This window comes from Lissotriton helveticus, chromosome 8, assembly GCF_964261635.1.
Source record: "Lissotriton helveticus chromosome 8, aLisHel1.1, whole genome shotgun sequence".
Taxonomy (NCBI): domain Eukaryota; kingdom Metazoa; phylum Chordata; class Amphibia; order Caudata; family Salamandridae; genus Lissotriton; species Lissotriton helveticus.
The window spans coordinates 840,953,267-840,978,039 of record NC_136069.1 but is presented as its reverse complement, the minus strand read 5'-3'; the positions used below and the strand labels follow the sequence as shown (position 1 = coordinate 840,978,039).

Genomic DNA, 24,773 nt, shown 5'->3' with positions numbered 1-24,773 from the left:
GCCCTCCTGCATCTCCCCAGCATCTACACGACCCACCAGCTTCTGGGAGAGCAGAGGGTCTGCTCTCCCAGAAAAGCTACGAGGCCTAACAATGGAGAGGACCAAGGTGGCACGCCTGAGCCCCCTGTCTCTGCTGAGACTACTGAACTGGAGCCCTTCACAGAGGGTTCACGCTGGCTCCAGCGCGCCTTGCCTGCATAGTGAGGCCCGGGTCAGGAGAGCGCCCAGTAAACATCTCACAGCCCAATTGCCCTGCGACGCCTTCCAATCGAGGGGACGACCAAGGCTATTGGGAAGGTGTCCCCCTTTGGCCCTACCAGAGACTATCCCCACCTTGGGGTGCCATCTGCGGCACGGCTCGACCTCTAGGTGCACGTGCCCTCCCCTCAGTGCCCCCTGGGTGGGCAGATTGAACGTTGGCCACATCTCATTGCCACATCTGTAACAGCCTTGAACTCCAGTGAAATACACAGAACCCTGCTCTGTCTGGCCCCATAACTTGCGACCAACTTCTCGAGAGGTGTTGGGCGGAGTCTCTCGAGGACACTCCACTGGTTTGTTGATCCCCTAATACCGTCAGGTCAGTCATGCCACGCTCCAAAGTGGTGAGGGATAATCCGGTAACCTCCCTTTGGTCCAAGACACCTCTTCCTGAGTCCGAGCAGACGGCTTCTCACAATGCCCCGACAATGGAGATGCCATCCAGTGCCCCAGTCACCCAGGCCTACATGGACCACTTTCTACAGGAGATTCAAACAGAAATCGGCTCTATCACAGACAAGTTCAAATCCGGTCTAAAGGACATGTAAAAGAAGTCGCAGAAATAAGGGAGAGAGTGGATGACCTGGAACGCACAGTTGACGCTCGCACAGAAGACCAAGAGCTGCTGTGGAGAAGAGTGACAGCCCTTGAAGAGCAGAACATAGAGATCCAGTCCAAGCAGGAAGATCTGGAAAACAGGAGCTGTTGAAATAATATACATATCTGGGGAGTCCCCAAGGTTGCAGAAGGCTGTGACATCCTGTCCTACACAGCCGACCTTCTCCATGAAATCAGGGGAGACCACGGCACTTCACCGTCACCTCATGACAGAGCTCATCGGATAGCTGTGGGCCCGAGATATAACAATACGACTCCAGACATTTTAACTTGTGTCCACTTCTTCGCAGAGAAAGAAGCCATCCTCCTGGCCACCAGAGGCAAGACAGAACTGAAGTTCTGTGGTCACACATTGCAAGTCTTTCAAGAGCTCTCTCCTATCATGCTCTGAAAACAATGGGAATAAGTGGTCACTGACAAGCTACGCAAATTGGGGATACGAAATCAATGAGGTCACCCTTTCGCCCTCCTGTTCCAATGGGAGGGTAGATGCCGTTCGCTCAAATCACTCACTGAGGCCATGCAGTTTGTGGGCTTCTCCGGGGATGCCAATAACCTTGTTGATCCTCTGCCCAGAGCTCCTGCTGGGAAAAATTAAAGACCGACCCAGAACAGGGTCTGAAGGCATTGCCCCAACAAACACCAGGCCCCAGAAACCTCGCAGGAAACCAAGCAAGACATTATACAGCACCTCCGGAATCTTGGAGGGTCCCTACCGCATGCACGGTCCATGGCCAGTTCCCTGTGAACTGGACTTAGCCTTCAGTTGTGGCCTGTGAACACTCCATGCACTATTACGTCTTGAGACTCATTGCTTCCAAAGGGATCACTGACATAATATCGAGGGACATAATATCGACTATCAAAAATATCGGCGACAAAATATCGACAGACAGAATATCGAGTTTGTATCTACAAACAGGTAAGTTCAAAAATATCGAGTAAAAAATATCGTTTACAAAAATATAGTTTATAAAAATATCGACTTTATTAAAAACAATGTTACATTAAATTAATATTAAACATTAATTACTAAAATATACTTAAAAATACTTAAATTAACTTATAATAATTAAATAATTAATGAAAGTTATAAAAAAATATACAATCATATTTGTTAAAACATATATATATATAGTAACATAGTATAATTAAATAATATCCAATATTATTACCGTACAATAGCGGAAGTGTAAAAATTACTATTCCCACTCCAGTGAGTGCAACAGTAGGGAAAGCGTTGGATAGCGTAGGGATAAAAATTACTATTCCCACTCCAGTGAGCACAACAGTAGGGAAAGCGTTGGATAGCGTAGGGGTAAAAATTACTATTCCCACTCCAAATAGTGCAACAGTAGGTAAAGCGTTGGATAGCGTAGGGGTTAAAATTACTATTCCCACTCCAGTGGGTGCAACAGTAGGGAAAGCGTTGGATAGCGTAGGGGTAAAAATTACTATTCCCACTCCAGTGGGTGCAAAGGTAGGGAAAGCGTTGGATAGCGTAGGGGTAAAAATTACTATTCCAACTCCAAAGAGTGCAACAGTAGGGAAAGCGTTGGATAGCGTAGGGGTAAAAAGTACTATTCCCACTCCAAATAGTGCAACAGTAGGGAAAGCGTTGGATAGCGTAGGGGTTAAAATTACTATTCCCACTCCAAAGAGTGCAACAGTAGGGAAAGCGTTGGATAGCGTAGAGGTAAAAATTACTATTCCCACTCAAGTGGGTGCAAGAGTGGGGAAAGCGTTGGATAGCGTAGGGGTAAAAATTACTATTCCCACTCCAGTGAGTGCAACAGTAGGGAAAGCATTGGATATCGTAGAGGTAAAAATTACTATTCCCACTCCAGTGGGTGCAACAGTAGGGAAAGCGTTGGATAGCGTAGGGGTAAAAATTACTATTCCCACTCCAGTGAGTGCAACAGTAGGGAAAACGTTGGATAGCGTAGGGGTAAAAATTACTATTCCCACTCCAAAGAGTGCAACAGTAGAGAAAGCGTTGGATAGCGTAGGGGTCAAAATTACTATTCTCACTCCAGAGAGGGCAACAGTAGGTAAAGTAAATACTTCATATATTATTTCAAAAAATATAAATTAATATATATATAAAAAATTAATTAAAAGTAATTACCAATTTAATATAATATAATAATTAATCAATTAAAATTACAAATTAAAATTAATTATTACAATTAGTTACCTATTAATACAAATTAATTACACATTAACAACTAATTATTTAACAATTAAAAATTAACAATTAATTCAAATTAAATACAATTAAATAAATGGAAATATTTAATTAATTATAAATAAATTACTTCCCACCCTATTCCCCTATAAACCCACAACCCGCTACAGAAAATAAATTAGTAAAATTAACATAATTAGCAATTAACCAATTAAATTAAATTAATTGGCAATTACAATTTTATTAATTACCCATAAAAAATTAATTAACAATTAATTCAAATAAATACCAATAAATAATTTTACATATTTAATTAATTATAAATAAATTACTTCCCACCCAATTCCCCTATAAACCCACATCCCGCTACAGAAAATAAATTAGTAAAATTAACATAATTAGCAATGAATCAATTAATTAAAATTAATTGCCAATCAAAATTTTATTAATTACCAAATATAAATTAATTAACAATTAATTAAAAATTAATACCAATAAATAAATTTACATATTTAATTAATTATAATTAAATTACTTCCCACCCTATTCCCCTATAAACCCACAAGCCGCTAAAGAATTAAATTACGCAAAAATTCAAAAAAAAAATTCATTAATTAAAATTAATTATAACATAAATACACACTTTTCACACATATAATAACAAAAAAACACTATAAAAAATTCGATATTATTAAAAATTCGATAATTTTAATAACCTATATTATATACTTTGATATTTTAACTTTCTATATTTTTAACATTCGATATTACATTACTTACCTTAAAAACTATATTTTTGATGTCTATATTCTGTCCATTCGATATTTTGTCCATTCTATATTTTAAACTCGATATTATGTCCATTCGATATTTTGTACTCGATATTTTGACTGTTTACCCTTCCAAAGTGGTTGTGCTGGGTCCAGAGGCCTGGAGAAGTAACACAACCCACCCCCTTATGGAGTTCCTGAGTGACTCCCAAGTGGCCACCCCTCAATCACCACCACTCCAGGATGCTGAACCCTCTAGCAGGCACGGCGCTACAAGTGCTGGCCTGCCAGTGGCTTGGAAGTCCCTGTTGGGCTCGTTTGCTCCACTGTTCATGTTGACTGTTTTTTGCCTTTCTCCTTTACGGTTTTTACAGGGCAATTTCTCTCATGGATGGGCACCCACAGCATACACTAAGACCATGGGGGGAGGGGGGTAATAGCCCCATGGGTACACTAGACATTACAGTAGCTCCTCCGTGGCCCCCCACAGACAGCCAGATAGATCACAGGAGACATTAAACTGATATCTCTGAATGTTCGGGGATTAAAATCTCACAATTAAAGCAAACATACTCCAACACAACGTTCTTCTTCTGCAGGAGACCCATTTAAACCAGGCAGACTGCCATCACATGGCACACCCACGTTATCCGAAGCACTTTTAGGCACACATGACCTCCAAGAGTTTAGGTATGGGCATTTTATGCAAGGTGGGCTTCTACACTTCTGTTACAAGGGTGATGCGGGACAGGGAGGACAGATATTTCATGCTCCTTCTTATGGGGCAACGGAACCTAACCATCCTCAACTTATACACTCCTAACACTGCCCAGGATGTTTACCTCAGATGGGTCCTGAGCGAGCAGCTGGACAGGGTGGATGGGGACATCTTGGTGGGAGGCGATTTTAACTTAGTGTGGGATCCCGCCATTGACAGTACTGGAAACACAGAACATAACACAAGGTCTATGTCACTACAGCTTAGGCCCGATGTGGAGAACTTGGGCCTGGTCAATGTCTGGCGCTACAAACACCCGGACACCTAAGGACTACTCCTGCTTTTCTCATGTTCACTTCTCTTACTCCTGCATAGATCATGTTTTTGTCACACACTCCCTCCTCCGCCACATTTGTACTGCGGCTATGTCTGATATCTCTATCTCGGACCAAGCACATATAGAACTGACATGAGAGGGTAGAGGTGCTGTCCCTCTTATGGGATCCAGTTGACGTAGCTGAAATCTGGAAAAGCATTTTGGAATATTTGTCTCTTAATGCAGCCCCTGGTCAGTCACTGCACTCTTTGGGGTGGCTTCAAAGCGACCATTGGAAGCACAATCACGTCCATCTCAATTGCGCGCAGAAGAAAATCTAGACTAGAGTAGTCCAACCTCACTTCAGACATTAAACAGGTAGAGCATCAAGATTAGTCTAACCCATCATGCCTCACCAAACGGCAACTGGCTGTTCTGCGAGGCCAGCTTCGGGGAAGGTGGAGAGGGCACTTCTTGCCTTAAAACAGAGCTACTTTGAGGGAGGCGACAAGGTGGGTAAACTCCTAGCTGGTAGACTCTGCCAGATGCATGCTAGTGTGCACATTTCTAAGCTCAGTGCGGAGAATGGCAGCTGGGTGACAGCTGAGGGAGATAAGCTCAGGAATTATAATGAATATTTCCCAAAACTTTACTTGCGGGAGGAACCTGTCCCAGAGACAATTCAAACTTACCTAGAGGCCTGGGAGTGGGAGACGATGCCCCCTGGCCACGCCCATCTGCTTGATTAACCGATCACTCCTGAAGAACTGAACAAGGCGGTGGGTGCTCTTCCCATGGGTAAAACACCTGGCCCTGATGGCCTGTCCGTTGCCTTTTATTGGCTGTTTATTCCCAAACTGCAAGACCACCTGGTCCAGCTGTTTAATTCCTTCTCTTGCACCTCAGGTCTTACAACCACGATGGCCTCTGCGGAAATCTCTCTTATTCATAAACCTGGTAAAGACCCCGCCATTTGCTTTTCCGACTGTAACATTGCTCTACTCAATACAGATGCTAAACTATTCACCAAAATAATAGCATGGCGACTAGAGCCTTACCTCCCTGGCCTTATTGAGCCGGACCATGTGGGCTTCATTCACCATCGAGAGGGCGTGGACAACGTCTGACAAGTAGTGCACTTGGTGGAAAAAGCAAATCGCCATAACGTTCCCATATGCCTTCTCTCCCTAGATGCAGAAAAGGCCTTTAACAGGGTAAACTGTTCCTTTTTGTCTGCGGTCCTTGAAAAGATCGGCCTAGGCTCAGGAATGATCTCGATGATAATGGCCTCATACGCAGCCCCGGTGGCCAGAATCCGAGTCAATGGACAGTTAACTGATCCCGTCACTATAATGCGAGGCACGTGCCAAGGGTGTCCCTTATCCCCCTACTGTTCGACGCTGGCAGTGAAACCTTTAGCCATAAGGATCCGTGCCTCAGCAGCCCAAGATTGGCTAATTTGCGGATGATCTTCTCCTCACACTAACCCAATTCAAAACCTCCCTTCCCGGCATAGTGGACTGCCACCGGGCCTACGAGGAAGCATCTGACTTCTGGATCAATATGTCGAAATCGTCTGTGCTCAATTTTACTCTACTCCATCAAGCGATCCCAGCGCTACAGTGCCTATCCCCATTTCTGTAGACTCCCGACTCAATCACACACTTGGGCCTTCATATCACCCCTATGCTCAAGACCTGGTCACAGGCCAACTGGCCTCCCCTATGGCGCTCCAGTCCATCGGATTTCCAGAGATGAGAATCTCTGCACGTTTCTTGGGCTCGGACGTGTAAACATTGTGAAAATGAATATCCTGCCATGCGTCCTCTATTTCTTCCAAACATTGTCCACACCCATTCTTCAAGATGCTATCTTGTGGCTGCAATGAGATGTGCACAACTTTATCTGGAATAGCAAACGACCTGCTTATCCAATACACTGTTAATACTTCCTAAGGAGGGGGGGGGGGGGTCTGGCGTGTCCTAATCGACTAGACTATTTCTGAGCTGCCCACATGCGATATATCTAGAAGTGGGTGGTTCGGGAGAGCGGGAAACACTGGTTCCACATGGACATAGCAGTGGGGTGCCACCCACTGTGGAACATAGCATGGCTCCTGACACACACACGACCTCGCAGTGCGTAGATCACTAACCCAATACACTGTTAATACTTCCTAAGGAGGGGGGGGGGGGGTCTGGCGTGTCCTAATCTACTAGACTATTTCTGAGCTGCCCACATGCGATATATCTAGAAGTGGGTGGTTCGGGAGAGCGGGAAACACTGGTTCCACATGGACATAGCAGTGGGGTGCCACCCACTGTGGAACATAGCATGGCTCATGACACACACACGACCTCGTAGTGCGTACATCACCAACCCTACCTCCACACTTCGTGATGTCCGAGATAGCATGGCACACAAGAGGGACCTGACCTCCGTCTCATCCCTGAACATGCAGATTGCGCGCAATCCTGACTTCCCTCCGGTCCTCCCCTGCAGTGTTCAAAAATAGAGTGAAGCGGAATGTCGGACACTTAGTGACCGATTCATGGGAGTCAAGATGAACTCCTTCATACAGTGCAAGGTGGACTACCAACTCACGGACACCTCCTGCCTCTAATACTGTTAGCTAAGACATTGGGCTCTACATCCTTCAGTGTACCTGGCAGCAATCCAACCATAAACCCCCTTTAAAACTCATTTGCGTGCCTTCACAGGGGCCGAAGGTCTCATATCTAGCACCTACCAGGTCTTGCAGCGCTTAACACCACCAAGCACACACCCTTATCAGGTGGCATGGAAGTCTTCTGAGCCGGTGAAGATAGCGTAAAAACAATTGGAAACCCTACGGCGGGACATTCATAAGACATATTGCAGCCTCTCACTCACAAAACGACCTACGAGCTGATGTTTCGATGGTACCTCACCCCATCACGTCTCTCTGTCATTTTCCCAGGCACCTCCCCTCAGTGCTAGCGTTGTGGGGGTGAGAAGGGAGACTTCAGCACATATAGTGGTCCTGCAGGGTCATTACAATCTATGGGAAAGAGATCTTGGGCCACAATAAAGGGGTGGTGGGATCTCCATCCTCTCCTCCTATTCAGTAGTCATTCCTGGCATTTGCCCCTTAAACCTTTGTGCAATGACCCACACTGACTGAAAGTTCATCAGTTATATTCTCTTTGCAGCGTGTCAGCTCATTTCACTTTGATGGAAACAGAAACCCCCCCTCCCATGTCCCATTAGTTTGCCCGCACTTGGCATATCTTGATCATGGAGTGCATTTCACAACCCTGACACATAATTTCAGTGCACCTGGAAGCCTCTCATCCAATTTCTAACACACATAGAATTCACTTGCTTTAATCCGGTGCGACTCTTGCTTCTCCACATCTTCGACTAACTTAATACTCATAGGACGCTACTGTGCCTTTCCTCAACCCTACATCTGCGATGCAGGGGAACCCGCCAGTATGGGACATAGGGGAGTGAACCTCCTGCCGTTCCCCTGCCCTCTTGAGCGCTGACTTTGACCTGTTCTCTTGTCAGTTTTTATTTTTCTTCCTTTTTCTTTTTTGTGTTTCTGAAGGTTGTTGTTTAAAAAAAGAGAAGATGCATGGGCCCCCTTCTTCCTCCACTCATGGGCACTGGTAATGACATCATGAACTTCCTAGGCATCTAGGCCCTTGAGAGGTATGATACTCCAGAAGCTATTATAAACTATCCTTCATCTTGGACCCCCCAACTGCATAGATAGGCTAACGTGGACAATATACACGAGTGACACTGGGATCCAAGTGATTCTCACCTACACTGATGAGGAGGGATGATCTGGCTTGCAGATGTGCCTCCATTAGCTCTCCTATTATTATAGCCTGCATCATGCTTAACGTATACTGTGATATTGTTTGCCCTCCTTCTCTGCTCTCCCTATCTGTATTATAATGGTCACAATGAATGCTCTATGATAATAACATAGTCTGCACTGGAGATTTATTGTAACAACTGCGAACCAGTGAGCCCCAGGGGGTCGATTGTCTGTTATCCGCTTTTTGAATGTTGAAAATAATAAACAGAGTTTGAGTAAAAAAAAAAAATGGAATGGCGGTGTCAGTGGTCTCAGTGAAGCTGCATGACATGGTGACAAGAGCAAGTCTTCACATGGGTCACACTACAAGTTCCAAGATAGAATCAATCCAGTCGCGCACATCAAAGAAATGCCTTCTGCAGTTGTGGTCCCTTCACTGCCAGCAGAACTGCAATATAATTATCAATAAATCAGTCAATCATAGCATTTATATAGCGCACTACATACCATGAGGGTCTGAAGGCGCTGGTGGGGGGTGGGGGGAGTGACTCTACTGCTCGAAGAGCCAGGTCTTGAGGAGTCTTCTGAAGGTTAACAGGTCTTTGCCGTAAGTGGATGGGGAGGGTGTTCCAGGTCTTGGCGGCGAGGTGGGAGAAGGATCTGCCACCAGAGGTCGCTCTTTGGATGCGGGGGACTGTGGCGAGGGCGAGGTCGGCGGAGATGAGCTCGCAGGTGGGGGTGTAGAAGCTGAGTCGTCTGTTGAGGTACGCAGGTCCGGTGTGGTGGAGTGCCTTTGTGCATGGGTGAGGAGTTTCAAGGTTATCCTCTTGTTGACGGGGAGCCAGTGCAGGTCTCTCAGGTGGGGTGTGACTTGGTTGCATCGGGGCTGTCGAGGATCAGGCGTTCAGAGGTGTTCTGGATGCGTTGAGGTCGTTTCAGGAGTTTGGCTAAGGTTCCAGCATAGAGGGCATTTCCGTAGACCTTCCGTAGTCGAGCCTGCTGCTGACGAGGGCCAGCGTGACCGTTCTTCTCGTATCGGTGGGGATCCACTTGTAGATCTAACAGAACATGCGGAGGGTGTTTAGGCAGGAGGAAGAGACGGAGTTGACCTGCTTCGTCATAGAGAGGTTGGAGTCGAAAATGACCCCTAGGTTGCGTGTGTGGTCGGTGGGTGTTGGAGCTGTTCCCATTGCAGTCGGCTACCAGGAGTTGTCCCAGATCGAGGGGGTGGATCCGAGGATGAGGACCTCCGTCTTGTCCGAGTTCAGCTTCAGTCAGCTGTTCCTCATCCATTTGGCGACAGCCCTCATTCCTTCGTGGAGGTTGGTTTTGGCGGTGTGGAGGTCCTTGGTGAGGTAGATGATCAGCTGGGTGTCATCGACGTAAGAGATGATGTTGAGGTCGTGCAATCGGGCGATGTGGGCGAGCGGTGCCATGTAGATGTTAAACAGCGTTGGGTTGAGGGATGACTCCTGAGGTATGCCGCACATGATCTCAGTGGCTTCAGAGCAGAAGGGGAGGAGGCGGACGCTCTGTGTTCTGCCGGAGAGGAAGGAGGTGGTCCAGTCCAGGGCCTTCTCTTGGATCCCGGCGTCATGGAGGTATGTGCGTAGTGTGTGGTGGAATACCGTATTAAAGGCGGCTGACAGGTCCAGGAGGATGAGGGCCCTGGTCTCTCCGTTGTCTAGCAGGGTCCAGATGTCATCGGTGGCGGCGATGAGGGCAGTTTGGGTGTTGAGGTTGCTGCGGAAAACGGACTGGGACGGGTCCAAGATGCTATTCTGCTTGAGGTAGCGGGTCAGTTGTTTGTTGACGGTCTTCTCGATGACCTTCGCCGGGAACAGGAGCAGGGAGATGGGACGGACGTTCTTGAGGTCCTTGGGGTCCTCCTTGGGTTTCTTGAGTAAGGCGTTGATCTCAGCGTGCTTCCAGCTTTCCAGGAAGGTTGCTGTCTCAAAGGAAATGTTGATGGCTTTCTGGAGGTGGGGTGCGATGGTTGTGCTGGCTTTGTTGAAGATGTGGTGTGGGCATGGGTCTGATAGAGATCCGGAGTGGATGGTGTTCATGATCTTGATGGTGTTGTCGTCGTTTATGTTGGTCCGGGAGAGCAGGCGGTTGGTATGGATGGTGGTCGTGGGGGCGGAGGTCTCAGTGGTTGTCGGGCGGTCGTGGCGTTGAAGCTGTTGTGGATGTCTGTGATCTTGCGATGGAAGAAGGTGGCAAGCGTGTTGCACAGGTCTTGCAAAAGTGGGATGTTGGTGTTGGAGCCGGGGTTGGAGAGTTCCTTCACGATGTTGAAGAGCTCTTTGCTGTGGTGTGCGTTGTTGTCTAGGCGGTCTTTGAAAGAGGCCCTTTTGGCGGTTCTGATGAGGTGGTGGTGTCTGCGGGTGGCGTTCTTGTGGGCTGCGTAGCTGTCCGGTGTTCGTTCACAGTGCCAGTTCTTCTCTAGCTTTCGGCAGGTTTGCTTGGAGGCCTGGAGTTCTTCAGTGAACCAGCTGGCTTTCTTGCTGGTGTGGCTGTAGGAGGGTTTCTTGAGCAGGGCGAGGGTGTTGGCGCAGTCATGATACTTGGGGATTTTCTAAAGTTGGCCACAAGAAGTGAGTGCCGATGTCTATATTGTTGTTAAAAGGAATACAATCTCACATGCATAGCAAAGTAAGTATCATGGATCACTCCCTCCTACCAGCAAAAGCAAAGGAGAAAGTTCTAATGAGCATCATATAATGGAAGGCACATGGTCACTGGTAAGGACAAATTCTCACAGCTCCGGCAGTGTTGGCAGCAGGTTCGATGGATAGTGCTAGTCACTTTGTGCATTATTGGCTTTCATGATAGCAGTTGCAGAAATAGAACAATTATACTTGGGATGCTGCTATGGTTTAGTGCCTTCTATGTATGAGAGCATTAATCGTAAGTAGCCTTCTGATACCCTGGATTAATTCAAAACCAGAGAAAATGGCGCAAAAGCTATTGCCAGACTACTGTGACAAAAAAGGATGTGCTTTAATATAAAGTGAGTAGTGACCTTGCTACCTTTCCTGTTGTGAAGAACAAGACTGACCCTCCCTGATTGGTTTGATAATAAGTATGCAATGGACAGTGATTGGCAGTTTCCTTTAGCTTTGGAAATATAAGCTGCAGCCGCTCTGTAGGCCACTGAGCATGTGTGAAATTCAACCTGCACGGAGGTCAGTGCATGAAGATGGTGGAATTGCAGGTTGACCACTTCTTCTTGGCTATGAATAAGCCTGAGGGCCCTGCTGAGTGTCTGCTGGACTGCAATGCTGCAGAATCACCCACCTTCAAGCACTCAGAAATCCTTAGGAGGCCAGAGCATTCTCTGGTCTCCTAAGAGTCCAATCCTAGCATAGTTGGACTCTGCAGTACCCTTTAAGATGGAACTTGAACCTGAGCTGAGCGAACTTTTGATCTTGAATAACTGCTGAGACCCCAAGAGTTCTCACTAGAGGCAGATGCTGGCTGTCTGAAAGACCGACTGCTACCTGTGCAGGTGAGATGAGTGTGATTCTATTTAGCAGGTACACCCATTTCTTGACCATCTGCTATTGTTTCATTATTTTCAGTACTCCCTTTCCTGGGTCTGCATCCAGGGTCTGAGGTCCACCAACTGATTGGCTAGCCAGCTTCTCCCTCATGGTCAATTGTGAGACCTTTGTGGTTGCTGAGGTGTTCACAAATCTTTAGGGCTGCAATACCAAAGATGTAAAAAGTAACCCATTTAATACACAAGATTGGTGGCCTCCATTTAGCTACATAGGCTTGCAAATAATAGCCATTTGTGAACCTCACGCTTTCATATTTGTACTGCATTGCATTTGTATTGTGCCTTTCATTTCCAGGTCCATTCCAAGTCGTGTGACTATTATAGCTTTACCCACATTATATAAAGTGCACAACCAGAAGCCTTGGCATTATTGCTTTATAGTTTATCCTCATGTACTGTATCTGAATACCATTTTTCGGCATGCGATTAGTCTGGAAAGATCATATATAACATGCAAAGTTTTGTGGTTAACCTTCCAAAAATGGCAGCAGATTATCGTCCCCCCCTGTCCCCCCAACTTCAAGGGGCCTATGTTTCACTGTTTATGGCAGGCTGATGTATCACCATTTATGGCAGCCTTACCTGTGTGAGAGAATTGTACAAAGCTGACCAGGTGGTGAAAATACTTAAGACCATGGTTGTAGAGCCCGCAACACTCTAGAAGTGAAAAACACCTACTTGGCTTGCGGTGAAACACTTGGGTGAAAGCATGCATGTTGAGTAGATCATTTCATAATTGGACATGTATGTGTCACTTTTATTCCTACATATTTTCTGTTAGTAAACACCTGATATTGGTTGGGCCCATGCAGGCAATGATATGCCTTGAATGTGGATGAAGCATGACACGAAATGTGGGAGAGAGATCTTTGTCACGATAAACAGTTGGCTGCCGGATTCTGGTCACGTTCACAACAACTTGAATTTTATGGTTTTCTAGACTCTTTTGTGTTCGGTATATACGTGTTATTTGCCTTGGTGTGATCCATACGTAGAAGACAGAACTTTTTAAATAGGTGTTCAGTGGGCCATTTCGTTCTGCAGAAGTACTCTAAAAACACCTAAAATACAACTCAATTTAGAGCTTAAAGGATTATCAGTTACAAACAAACTCTCATTGGTTCATATCATTATAGTTCAGGTTCACATTAAGATGAGAGTTCCTGATTTGTTTAGCCACAAAGAAGGAAGGTACACAAACATGTAAATGTCCTGTATGAAATTATTTGTATGTTGAGAAAGGTTATGCTACCAAATTCGAGTCACTGCTTCATAATGTCACAAGTCTACAATTTGAATTTAATAGGAAATGTACAAATATTGACAGTTTGGCGTAATTACAACTCAATGTCATTTTGTATTAATGCTATACTGGATAAAATATCACACAGCACGAAGCTGAAGAACTGGCTTAATCAAAAGATATAACATTATACATATAACATTAAATGTAGGTTTAGATTTAACATTGAATTAGGCGTAAAGGGTTACCAATTTTCTGGTGATTTAAAAAAAATGTCCACTTTTATAAAATGTTCCTTGCCCTGTTGGACTTTGCTACATCAAAATGTAGAGCATCGTTTGAAATAAAGGGTGATGTTAAAGTAAAGTTGAAGGTGTGATAAAGAGGACCAATACATTATAGGGAGTAGCAACCCTGTTAGTAAGACACTGAAAAAAGTGTGGGAGGGTGAATTCATTCATTTAGCGGTGTTTGTGTGGTTTGTTGTATGATTAGTATTAATTTATTTCAATGGGGTACAATTCATATGCCTCTTATCATTCAAGTAGTTGCTGGAATAACCTTGAAAGAACCAATGTATATTGTCAGTGCTGACAATGCCCGGTTCCTAGTGACATCGGAGTATTCCTATTAATGTAATCTACCTGCTATTATATGGCTTCTATCTGACATTACAATATTCTCTGAGAGTCCCCTTGCTGTGCAGGTGAAAGCACTTTTGGCAAAAAGATCCTGCACAACATGGCGGTATCTTAAAATATGGAGGATGGTTCTCCTCTGTCCCAGAATAGATAGCATGTGTGTGGCACCCTAGATGATTCATAGAGTACCTGCAAAGGCTGAATAACCCGATTAATTTGGAAATAAAGCTTCACATAGTTTCAATTTACAACTCTGGCCACCAACATTTACCTGCGGTTCAGCCTCACTTGGGCCAGAGATGCACCTAAGGGTATTACTTTGGGACTTAGCCATTGAGCTGAGTTTTTAAACAACTTTCACTGACTATTATTGAACCCCATATTAATTGTTTACACTGAAAGAAGTTTGTTCTTCAGATTCTCTTTAGCTTTTTTTAGGTTTAGGTATTTAGCCAACACAAATGTTTAGTTTTATGAACTCAGATTGTAAACAATACCCTTATCATGATGTTTATCCATTACATTCCTAATTGCTTAAAGTGTAATGGTTAAGTTGTTGATCTTTTCTCTCTCCTACCCCAGCACATCCATGAGTGTAAATTAGACTAAGGGCCTGATTAGCAGTTTGGCTAGTCGGTTTACTCCGTCACAAATGTCATAGCATATAATGCACTAGTAATATGGTGGACGTATATCCGCCATGACCATCAAACTCTAAATCAGATCCTCAGTATTCAGTGGTAACATAAAATGCTCCGAGTATGTGGGAATTGCTAAATCTTCTTTGGAGGAGTTTCTTCCTGTAGAGAATCTGCTAGAATAACCTCTGACATTATCCGGGATCTAGCTAGTTAGAACAATCTGTCTGGGACGGTAGCAGAGTACAGAGCAAGTCAAAGTAACAGGGCAGTGCTAGCTCTATGCAGAGACAAATGGGCATATTTACAAGGGGTTATCACAACCAGGACATCACTTTTTTTTACAATCTCATGGTGATAACCTCTTTGCCTTATTTACGAGGTGGAAATTAAGCCATGGTTGAAATGCCCCTATTCACGCAGCACTTATTATTACAGGGGTGGGCAATGGTTATTGCAGTGGATGTTCCGTCACAACACCCATTGATTTTTTACGCTTCTCCCTATTTACAAGGCTGGTGTACAAATGGGGCAGCCCCAAATACAAGACCAGGGAAAAACTGGTCTTAAACTGGTGCAACGAGTAGGAATTATTAATTTCTCCAATCAAGTCTCTTCGTTTTTGCTGTGAATATGTGTGCTACATTCTGAGGCACACATAGAAAGAGCAAATCACCATTAGTGATTGTTCATGTGCAGGAAGGTGTCCCTTCCTGCACATAATGACAATCATTAAATAATGGCAAGGTACAACTTCTATATGTGCTGAATTATGCAGCACACATAGAAGCCTCAAGCTCAACTCGGACAAGACCGAAGTACGCATTCTGGTTCCCACCCCTTCAGCCTGGGACGACTCCTAGTGGGCAGCCGTTCTGAGATCCCCTCCCACCCCTACAGACCAAGCATGAAACCTTGGCATCATACTGGACTAATTACTCTCAACGAACCATCAAATCAACTTAGTTTTCTATGCCTGCATCAAAACACTTTCAAATGGATTCTCACAGAATCCAAAAAGACTGTCACCCACGCTCTCATCATCAACAGACTCGACTACGACAATGCACTCTATGCTAGCGGCTCCCAGAAATACCTCAAGAAACTACAGAACATCCAAAACTCTGCTGCCAGGTTGATCCTCTACGTCCCCCGCCACAGCCACATTATGCAACACCTCCGATGGATGTACGTTGTTACAACGCATGCTTTTACCACGCATGATGTAACAACGCAAGTTTTACAACGCAAGCCTTTACAACGCATTGCTTTGGGGGGTGCTGGATAGTGAATAGTTTAATTTACTATTCCAGCTCCAGTCCCCGTGGATAGTAGGGAAGGTGTTGGATAGTAAATTAAAACTATTCCCTATCCTAGAGCGCCCCCCAGTGCAATGCGTTGTGATGATTTTCGTTGTAAAACCTGCGTTGTTAAAGCACTGCGTGGTAAAAGTTGCGTGGTAAAGGATGTTTCCCCCTCCGACAAGTCCACTGGCTCCTGGTCAACGAGAGAATCACCTTCAAGCTCCTCACACATGCTTACAAAACTTTCCACAACATAGGACCAGCATACCTGAACCACAGCCGTGCATTCCACGTACCCCCCAGACAACTCTGTTCTGCCCATTGATCCCTAGCCTACGCCCCCCGGATGCACAAGCCCAGAACCGGAGGAAGTTCCTTCTCCTACCTCGCCACCAACACCTGGAACACCCTGCTGCCCCACCACAGGCAACCTGCGTTGCTGACCCTCTCCAAAAAGGACCTCAAGACCTGGCTCTTCAAACGATCTTCCACACTCAGAAGGACCAGCAGCCCCCCCCCCACCCTCCTAGAGCCTTGAGACACTCGCAGGTAAGTATTCACACTTCATAAACCCGTTTGATTGATTGATTGAAGGGACACCTTTCTACACATGAACAATCATTCCCTCTATGGTGCAAGGGCGCCTGCATTGGTGCTAGGCAGCTAAATTTAGCATCAATTCGAGGGAAATGTAGGGTTGCACCATATTAATGTACATACAGTGCATCCCTGCATTTTCTGAATGCCGGAACACTGCGTTACCAATTCTAGCGTTAAAACGCGCTCTGCTATCCTGCTGTAAATATGACCCTATGTCTTATAAGGGAAGAGGCTAAACATCAACAAGAGAGTACCTGAAGACTGGGAGGAAAGCAGGACTAACGCCGAGGACTGAAACAGGTTGAAACAGGCAGTGAACTGGAAAGTCTGCTGTGGGAACTATAAAGATAGCATGAGTACAAATACCAAGAAGGTGAAAGCAGGAAATTATAGACAAACTATGATAAATTATAGTTTCTCGGGAGGGGAGAAAAGATGCAGGGAGAGAACCAGATGGAAGGAATCAATCAGGTTAAAGGAATCAGGAAACCAACAATGAAGGGAAGGCAGAACTGGTTCTTGTAAGGGGGAAAGCCACAAAAACGAGCAGGACAGGACACAGGAAATCCTGCAACAGAGTACAAATCATAGCCCAGAGAGTGGAAGGTCCAGAATGCAGATACAAAAAAGGGTCAGAAAGGCCATGTGATCCAGCAATCAACAGAGAGAACAGAGCACGACCACCACGGGGTGACCGGGAAAGGGTTTGAAGACAGAAATTACTACAGGGAGCATGATGCATCAGGAAGATGGTGCAGAAGCCTGAACTGGGACTGTAGGAAATTGGGTGACTGGATAAGGGAGGTGGAAGCCCCACTCAGATCACAACCACCATGCTTGGCAGGGTGAACTACAAAAGTCACTAAATTAACCTGTGCTTGACCCTCCTTTAGCTTGGCACAAAGCAGTCAACCTTTAGCTTAGAAGCAATGTGTAAAGTATTTATGATAATTCCTATTTGTAAAGCACAAACATATCACCGCAAAAGGTTTCAAGACACTGGGGACCATCGGTGAGATTAAGCGAGATATTGCCCAGAGTCACATGATGCTAAGCTAAGCTGCCGCCAGTGATCGAACCGCGAGTCCTGCTTTCCGGAGTCAGACGTTCTGGCTGCTGTGCCACACCTCTCCACTTCTTCCTCCTCCTCAGTTATCCATCACACAAACAGTAATAAAGTGAAAACCACAAGACAAGAAAAGTCCCAAACTAAATTAGAAAAATTGAGCAAATGTTAATAAATAAGATGATACTAAAATGACATAAATCCAAGCACTAGTACCAGAGAAATTTAATTGTAAAGTTTCAAGAGAAAATAGCACTAAGAAACACAAAGCATCAACTGTGGGTATCTGGTCGCGATGTACCAGGACAAAATCACAAGGTCAGGCCAACTCCACTGGAGTGTAGGCTGGATACAGGGACCAGAGTAGAGCAGCTGGAGGTTGTACCTTATTGTCCTTGATGGGAGGCTTTGCGTTGCTCGGCGTCCGTTCCAATCAAGAAAAGCGGGGCGCTGCAATTCGAATTCCTGCACTGAGTTGCGTCGCGATGCATTATGTTCAATCAGGAGCTATGAGGGCTGCGATGTGAGGACCTGCATTGAGTAGCTTCGTGCTGCGTTGGTTCTGATGAGGAGCTGCAAAAGCTGTGATGAGAGGTCCGTTGTCGAGTTGCATCATACTGCGTCAGTCCTGATGAGCCCGCCAATCAGGAGCTGCTATGTGTTGAGATGTGAGGTCCTGCATAGGGTTGCATCATCCGGCATCACATTTGATGGAAACAACAGTTAGCCTGGAGGAATACACTCTGATGCCATTCAAAGGTCCAGGTCCTGGGGGGCATCTCTTGGAGATCAGGGCTCACTCCAGGCTGAGGCCAGCTTAGGTTTCCAGCAGTTGCAGGTCCATGCAGGTCAAGTGCAGCAGGTCAGCTGGGCAGTTACATGGAGGCCTCTGAAGCTTGTTGTGTCCCTGTAGCTCACACTAGAGGTCAGCCAAAGGACCCAGGGTCACCTGGGAATAAGGTAAACAGATTCAATCTTCCTTCTCAGAAGGCAAGGCAGTCCTCAGCAGAAGGGCAGTCATCTGGCCTTCTTCTGTAACTTCCACAAGTCCAGGAGTGTTCTGAGGAGTGTGTCTGGAGGTCCAATATGTATACCGGTGGCCGGCCTGTGTGTGGGGAATTGCCTACACTACCCACACATCTAGTTCTGGAAAGTTGTTACCTTTCCCTGTCAAGGCTCCACACTTTCTGGCGTGAGAAAAGACAGGGCAGGCCTGGTGTCTGATTCCTTTATGTATGCAGGAGGCAAAGTCCATGGAAATATAAGGAGGGCTGAGTATAGCCCCTCCCAGTCATCCTGCAGGATGGCCCGTCTTGTCCACACTTAATCCTACTATGTGTTACTGACTGGAAGAAATACAGAAACCCAAACAGCAGAAGCATTCACAGCCATGTGACTGCGGACTTTAGCAAAAGGCAAATATTATTATGACAAATAAATACCAACTTTCTAAAAGTGACTTAAAATCTAAATATACCATTAAAGAGGAGTTTAAATTGCAATGCATTTGCGTGTAAAAGGCACATCTCTTTCTGCTCCCAATACAAAGTTATCACTTGCTAAATGTAATAAGGCATCCCAGTTCTAGTCAATGAGAGAGATAGGTCTTACAATGGTGAAAAACTGCTTTAGCATTTTTCACAGCTAGGAATTGTAAAACATAAGCACATATGTCCTACATTTTAAGTACTATGCACCGTGTCCTATGAGTCTTCCGGGCCTAAATTAGGGGTGAATGACATGTATTAAACAGAAATGTTTAGGCCTGGAAAAAGAGTTATGTTGCCGGGTCAAAATGGCAGTTTAAAACTGCACAACAGGCTCCAGTGCGAGGCCTGAGGCATGTTTCAAAAGGCTACTTTAGTGGGTGGGCAGAAGGAGTACTGCAGGTCCACTAGTTGCATATAATTGACAGGCCCCGAGTACAAGTAGTACCATTTACTAGAGAATTACAAGTACATTAAATGTACCAATTAGGTGTTGGCCAATTGTACCATGTTCTATGGAGAAAGCACAAGCATCTTAGCACTGGTTAGCTGTGGCAAAGTGAAGTCCTACAGCTAGCAAAAATGAATTCAGCAAACAAGAAGAGTGAAGGCAACACTTTTGGTGGATACCATGCCAAGGATGTCAGGGATTTAATGTGGAGCTCGAAAGGAAAGTTGTAGTGTATGTTATCCTATCCAGGGATAAAGACAAGCCACCACAGGGACCGTGTTAGCATGATCTAATGGCCAGATGGTAGAATCCTAACAGGCATAGCTATAGCCTATCACTAGATAAAAATGAAACATGTTGCTCTATAAATGTTAAAAACTGAAAATATACCTTTGTCGAAACGTTCAAACCATCTTCACTTCTAATTTGATAGTCCCTCATAAATACTGTTCCAGTAGTAACATATCTTGGGGTGATCTTTGACAACGGTCTAAGTTCCAAACCAGAAGTTGAAGCAGACATGAAAATACACTTAGATCCATTCATGGGCAGGCAACAATAATTATAGTACTTCTCATAACACCAAAACTAGAATGATTTTAGTCAAGGATTTGCACTCTCCAGAGTTACAATAGTATCACCTTGTCCCTTAGAAATGTAACAAAAAGTTTTAAAGAAGTTTCAACTCTTAAAAGCAAAGCTTCCAGATTAGTATTAAACAAACAAAAGATCCCATATATTCACATTTCTAGAAGAACTGCAATGGCTTCTAGGACCTGACATCCCATTGTCAAAGTCCTCAGCTTGCTACACTATGGGCCCCATTAGGATGGCGGGCGGACTTTGCCCGCCCGCCATCCTCACGGTACTTGGGACCGGCCGCCATGAGGGAGGGGGTCCCGTTGGCAGCATTAGGATGCGCCCGCCACAGTGGCGGGCGCATCCTGTATTCCCATCATTGTGGCGGGCGGTGCACTCTGCACCGCCCGCCACAATGCTGAAAAAGCATTGCAGCATTTGCATGACGAAAGTGGCAGGCACCGCGCGGTGCCTGCCGCTTTCATTATGCAAATGCAGGGGGGTACCATAGGTACCCCCCTGTGTGCACCCCCCTACTGTGCTGCACTCTGGGGGCCCGCAGGGGGCCCCCAGAGTGAAGTCCGCCTGCCTTTCCGTGGCGGCATTGCCGCCACGGAAAGGCATTGTCGGATGCCTATTCTAATATGGCTGGCGGTGTCTGATAGACACCGCCACCATGTTATCACTTATCCGCCCCGGCCGCCAGGCGACCGGGGCGGAAAACAGGCGGGCGGTGTTTCCGACCGCTGCGGTCCCCTCCGCCATCCTAATCAGGCGGAGGGGAAATCGAGAGTGGTTGTCGGGCGGATTGCCTCCGCCAGGGTGGCGGTGGCCACCGCCACCCTGGCGGAGGCAATCCGCCCGACATCCTAATGGAGCCCTATGTGTTTTGCAACCCATGCATCTAATTCTTACAAGGGCCAGTGAAAATGGACTCAAACTAGGGTATCAGCCATGATGAAAAAACTACTTCCAAGTTGTGTCACTCTCTCCATCAGGAGGCAGCTTAACATAGAAAAGTCTTTTAGTGGCTTGTGCTCTTCTTCTGGGACTAACTTTCTTTGGAGGTAAGAAGCCTTTAGCAATTATGCTGCATGCAATAGCGCTTAAGTACTTTAAAAATATGAACACTTCCTTTTGAAACATGGCTCTGTTTTGGACCTTAAACGTTTCTTGCTCCTTTCGAAATGTGGCATGTTTGAAGTCTGTGATGCTGTATTTGGTAGGATAGGCACACTTTTCATCCAAGGATGCAGTATTGTACTTTGATTTTTAGGTTGTAGGGGGTTATTCACAGGATGGAGCAGAGCAGATGCATCGTCAATGTTTTCTTTGGTGGAAAAAGAAAAAGATCCTCAAAATAAATATTCTAGCATTTCAAGTTTTTCTTACCAATTCAATGCCTTTAAGTCTCCTATGAGTGACGGACAATACTTTTCAGCCATGCAGCAGCAGTAGTCTAGAAAAACATAGTGAGAGCAAATTAAACTGTGTCCTACGTACATTACATGAAAAAACATTAACATGCTGTGGATCTGCAAATAGTTTTGCTCCTTGCTTTCATGGAAAAACAAGCATTTTTGCAGCTGTAAGAAGAAAGTCGTTAATGCCAATAAACAGGCCAGTCTCAGCACTGAGGCAGTGGAACATTCCTCTTCAAAAGTAGGTTCTGCTCTCATATCAATCACCTCACTAAATGCCAACCAATACTTCTTGGTTTTGGCAGAATGGTAAAGATAAGCTTTCTTACTTGTCAGACTTAGAAGTAACATCTGATCTGAGCCACATAAAGATAGGTAATAACCCTGCTCTTTCTGGGACTAGCCCCAGTGCAAGCACATATACTTATAGGAACACCAGTCTTGGCTGTGCCCTCTTTAAATAAGGATCAATTGTACTTCATCCCCTCAGTGCTGCGATTTTAATGGCTGCAAACCCTACCCAAAAGGCACAGTTTTGGGGATGTTCGAGGCAAACTACAATTACTCCATTGTGTGGTAACTGAATACAGGCCCTAAGTTGTCATCCTGTGAGTCGATATCTTTATGAGAAGTCTGTGTAATAAACAACTTCATATAGCACCATAGCTGTTCAACTCAGACACTTTTTGGGGAGAATAACGTAACAGAGACGGATATTAGTAAAGTCAATCTCTGCTAATAGGCGATCTACTGTGTATATTAGACCAAGTCCACATCCTGAGGCCACCTATGGCTTCCATGTTTCTGCTCTGCGTATGACTATCTGAAAACCAGAGTGATCCTTCTCAGGGAGTCAACTTACATCCTTAATCACCAAATCGCCCAAGGAAAACATGGCCCAAATTTACTAACACTTTGTGCCGGGGCTGTGTCCCAAAAATCTTGCAAGCCTGGCGCAAAGTGTTGAAATGTTATTTATTTTCCAATTTAAATCATGATTTGCACTGAAAAGTTGCCTAAAGTAATGCAAAAAAGCTATATATACTACTTTGCATGAAGGGTAGTTTTCAAAGATGGTATACATGGCCAATCCCTGGCATGACCAAAATCCATATCTATTAATATTGTATACAGGGATTTGACCCCCAAAAAATACACCTCCCTGAGGCAGAGTAACAGTGGAGCAAGTTTTAAAACTCTCAACATGTTTCTAATTGTAAAGCACTCTTACCAAGTGGGAAGTATTGAAGGATGTTTTGTGACTAGTCTTTGTACTGGTGGAGTCCCAAACCAGTACCAAACGTATGCTTTACAGAAAGCATACAACCTTCAACTATGGTGCAAGAGTATGTGTGCTGGCATCCTTAAGTGCACCAGTGCAGGCTGAGAGGAAATGAGCACCATATGTTAGTAGATATGGCGCTGTTCTGATCTCTCCCTTTCATACATTTCATTTGCCTTTCATTGATTTCTTTTGTATGCAAAATTCAGCACCGACCTTTAGAGAGAGTTGTGATGTTAAAAGTGAGTAATACACAGCATTGAGGGGACAGCCCAATTTCAGAGAACCAGACCTGGCGCATGAGTGCAATAAATAATATAGCTTCTTCAAAGAACTGTGTTTGTTTCCACGGTCATGGGTTTGGGTCAATCAAGCAGTCATCTTTCAGAGGTAGAAAAATGAGTACCACCGAGTTGGACAATAATAAACCTTTTAACAGAACCAGGAGACCTCCCTGCAGGTGTGCCCAAACTTTGCAAATACACCTTTTACATTTACATTATGCTGTGTGCACTTTTAAATGTTATTATTGACAGTTCAGTCCAGTGGCCCCTCTAACCCTTCTTCAGAAGCTACTGTGTGCACTGGTGCAATTAAATGTACAGCACGTTACCATGCTCACTTGTTGAACTATAGGTTCGACATTTATTCTCTCAGTGAGAAGCAAATTAAATAATGAAACACGAACGATTTGACTTACCGATTTGGTGTATTTCAAGAGAACGGAATTCATAGGTTTTTCGTATCTGGCCCATCACTGTGCATATATTTTGGCCTTTTTGTAACTTTACAATTCCTTCACAGTATTTCACACTGCGAAAAATGAAGAAAAGAACAACTTAAAGGCAAACATATTGGAAAATTCATCACAGCATGTCCATAGGGGTGGGCGGAACGTGCAGAATTTCACTCTTCGGAATTCCGCAGAGTTACAAAAAATTCTGATAGACTCCCCGGTGCTCCTCCAGCGGACGAAAAATATGCCACTCACGCTGCTTGCGCTGCAATTTAGCACCGGTAGTACCAGCATCGCTGACAAATCATTTTGAATACTACCATGCTTTGTGCAAGAGCATGAGGCCATTCGACATGACTTTGCTGCTGCTCGAGTGGAAAATGTACTGGAGTGGCAGCAAATCTACTCGAGCAGCAGCCCTCTGCCAGTGACCACTTGTGACCTTCTGTTTTAGAAAATCGCGATAGTGGAAGCCAAATTTCGCTCGCTAATATGCATTTTCTGGAGCCTCGCTGGAGAAAAAACTGCCATGTGGAATATAGTCACAATTCCGCGTTAACGAGTAATGAGGAGTGACCACATTTCTGCCAGTTCCGCGAGCAGGATGAAACATTCCTCCCACCTCTAATGATTATAGCTAGTAACAGTTAAAATGTCCACAAAAAAGTTATTGTGAACCAACAGTTCCTTTAGTGACAGAAATGACATCACATCAAAAGAGGTAAGCGATGTACCTGGAGGATCATTGGGAGAGAAACTGAAAATTGGCAAGCATTTGCCATCTTCTATAAATGTTGCACTGCACTTGCCCCAAATCAGAGCACTCAAGCTCATGCTTCGTCCAGGTGAAACCTTTAAGAGTGACGTGGGTTTCTTTCTCTAGAAAAGTAGTGGGATCAAGAAGGGTTGCTGGAAAGCATCTACTTGAGCCTCCCTGAAAAGCACTGTGACCATCATTAGCAATTTGGGAACAATGGGTCCCCTTCAATTGAGGAAACAAACGGTGTCATTGGTTGTGGGCTTCTTTGCTTTCTGTAAGTTGGCTCATGGTCTGCAGCGCTTTAAAATTTGTTTGGCA

General features: G+C 45.0%; 1 protein-coding gene across 1 annotated transcript in view; it reads right to left on the bottom strand.

The window, feature by feature from the left end:
• Nucleotides 1–24,773, bottom strand: part of LOC144772946 (adhesion G-protein coupled receptor G2-like) — a 1,412,864-nt gene that overhangs the window by 392,383 nt on the left and 995,708 nt on the right. Inside the window, exons 22-23 of the mRNA XM_078657647.1 lie at nucleotides 23,660–23,772; nucleotides 21,649–21,715 (exon numbers count right to left, since the gene is read on the bottom strand). Coding sequence (XP_078513773.1) covers nucleotides 21,649–21,715; nucleotides 23,660–23,772 — 180 coding nt within the window. The remainder of the gene's footprint in view (nucleotides 1–21,648; nucleotides 21,716–23,659; nucleotides 23,773–24,773) is intronic.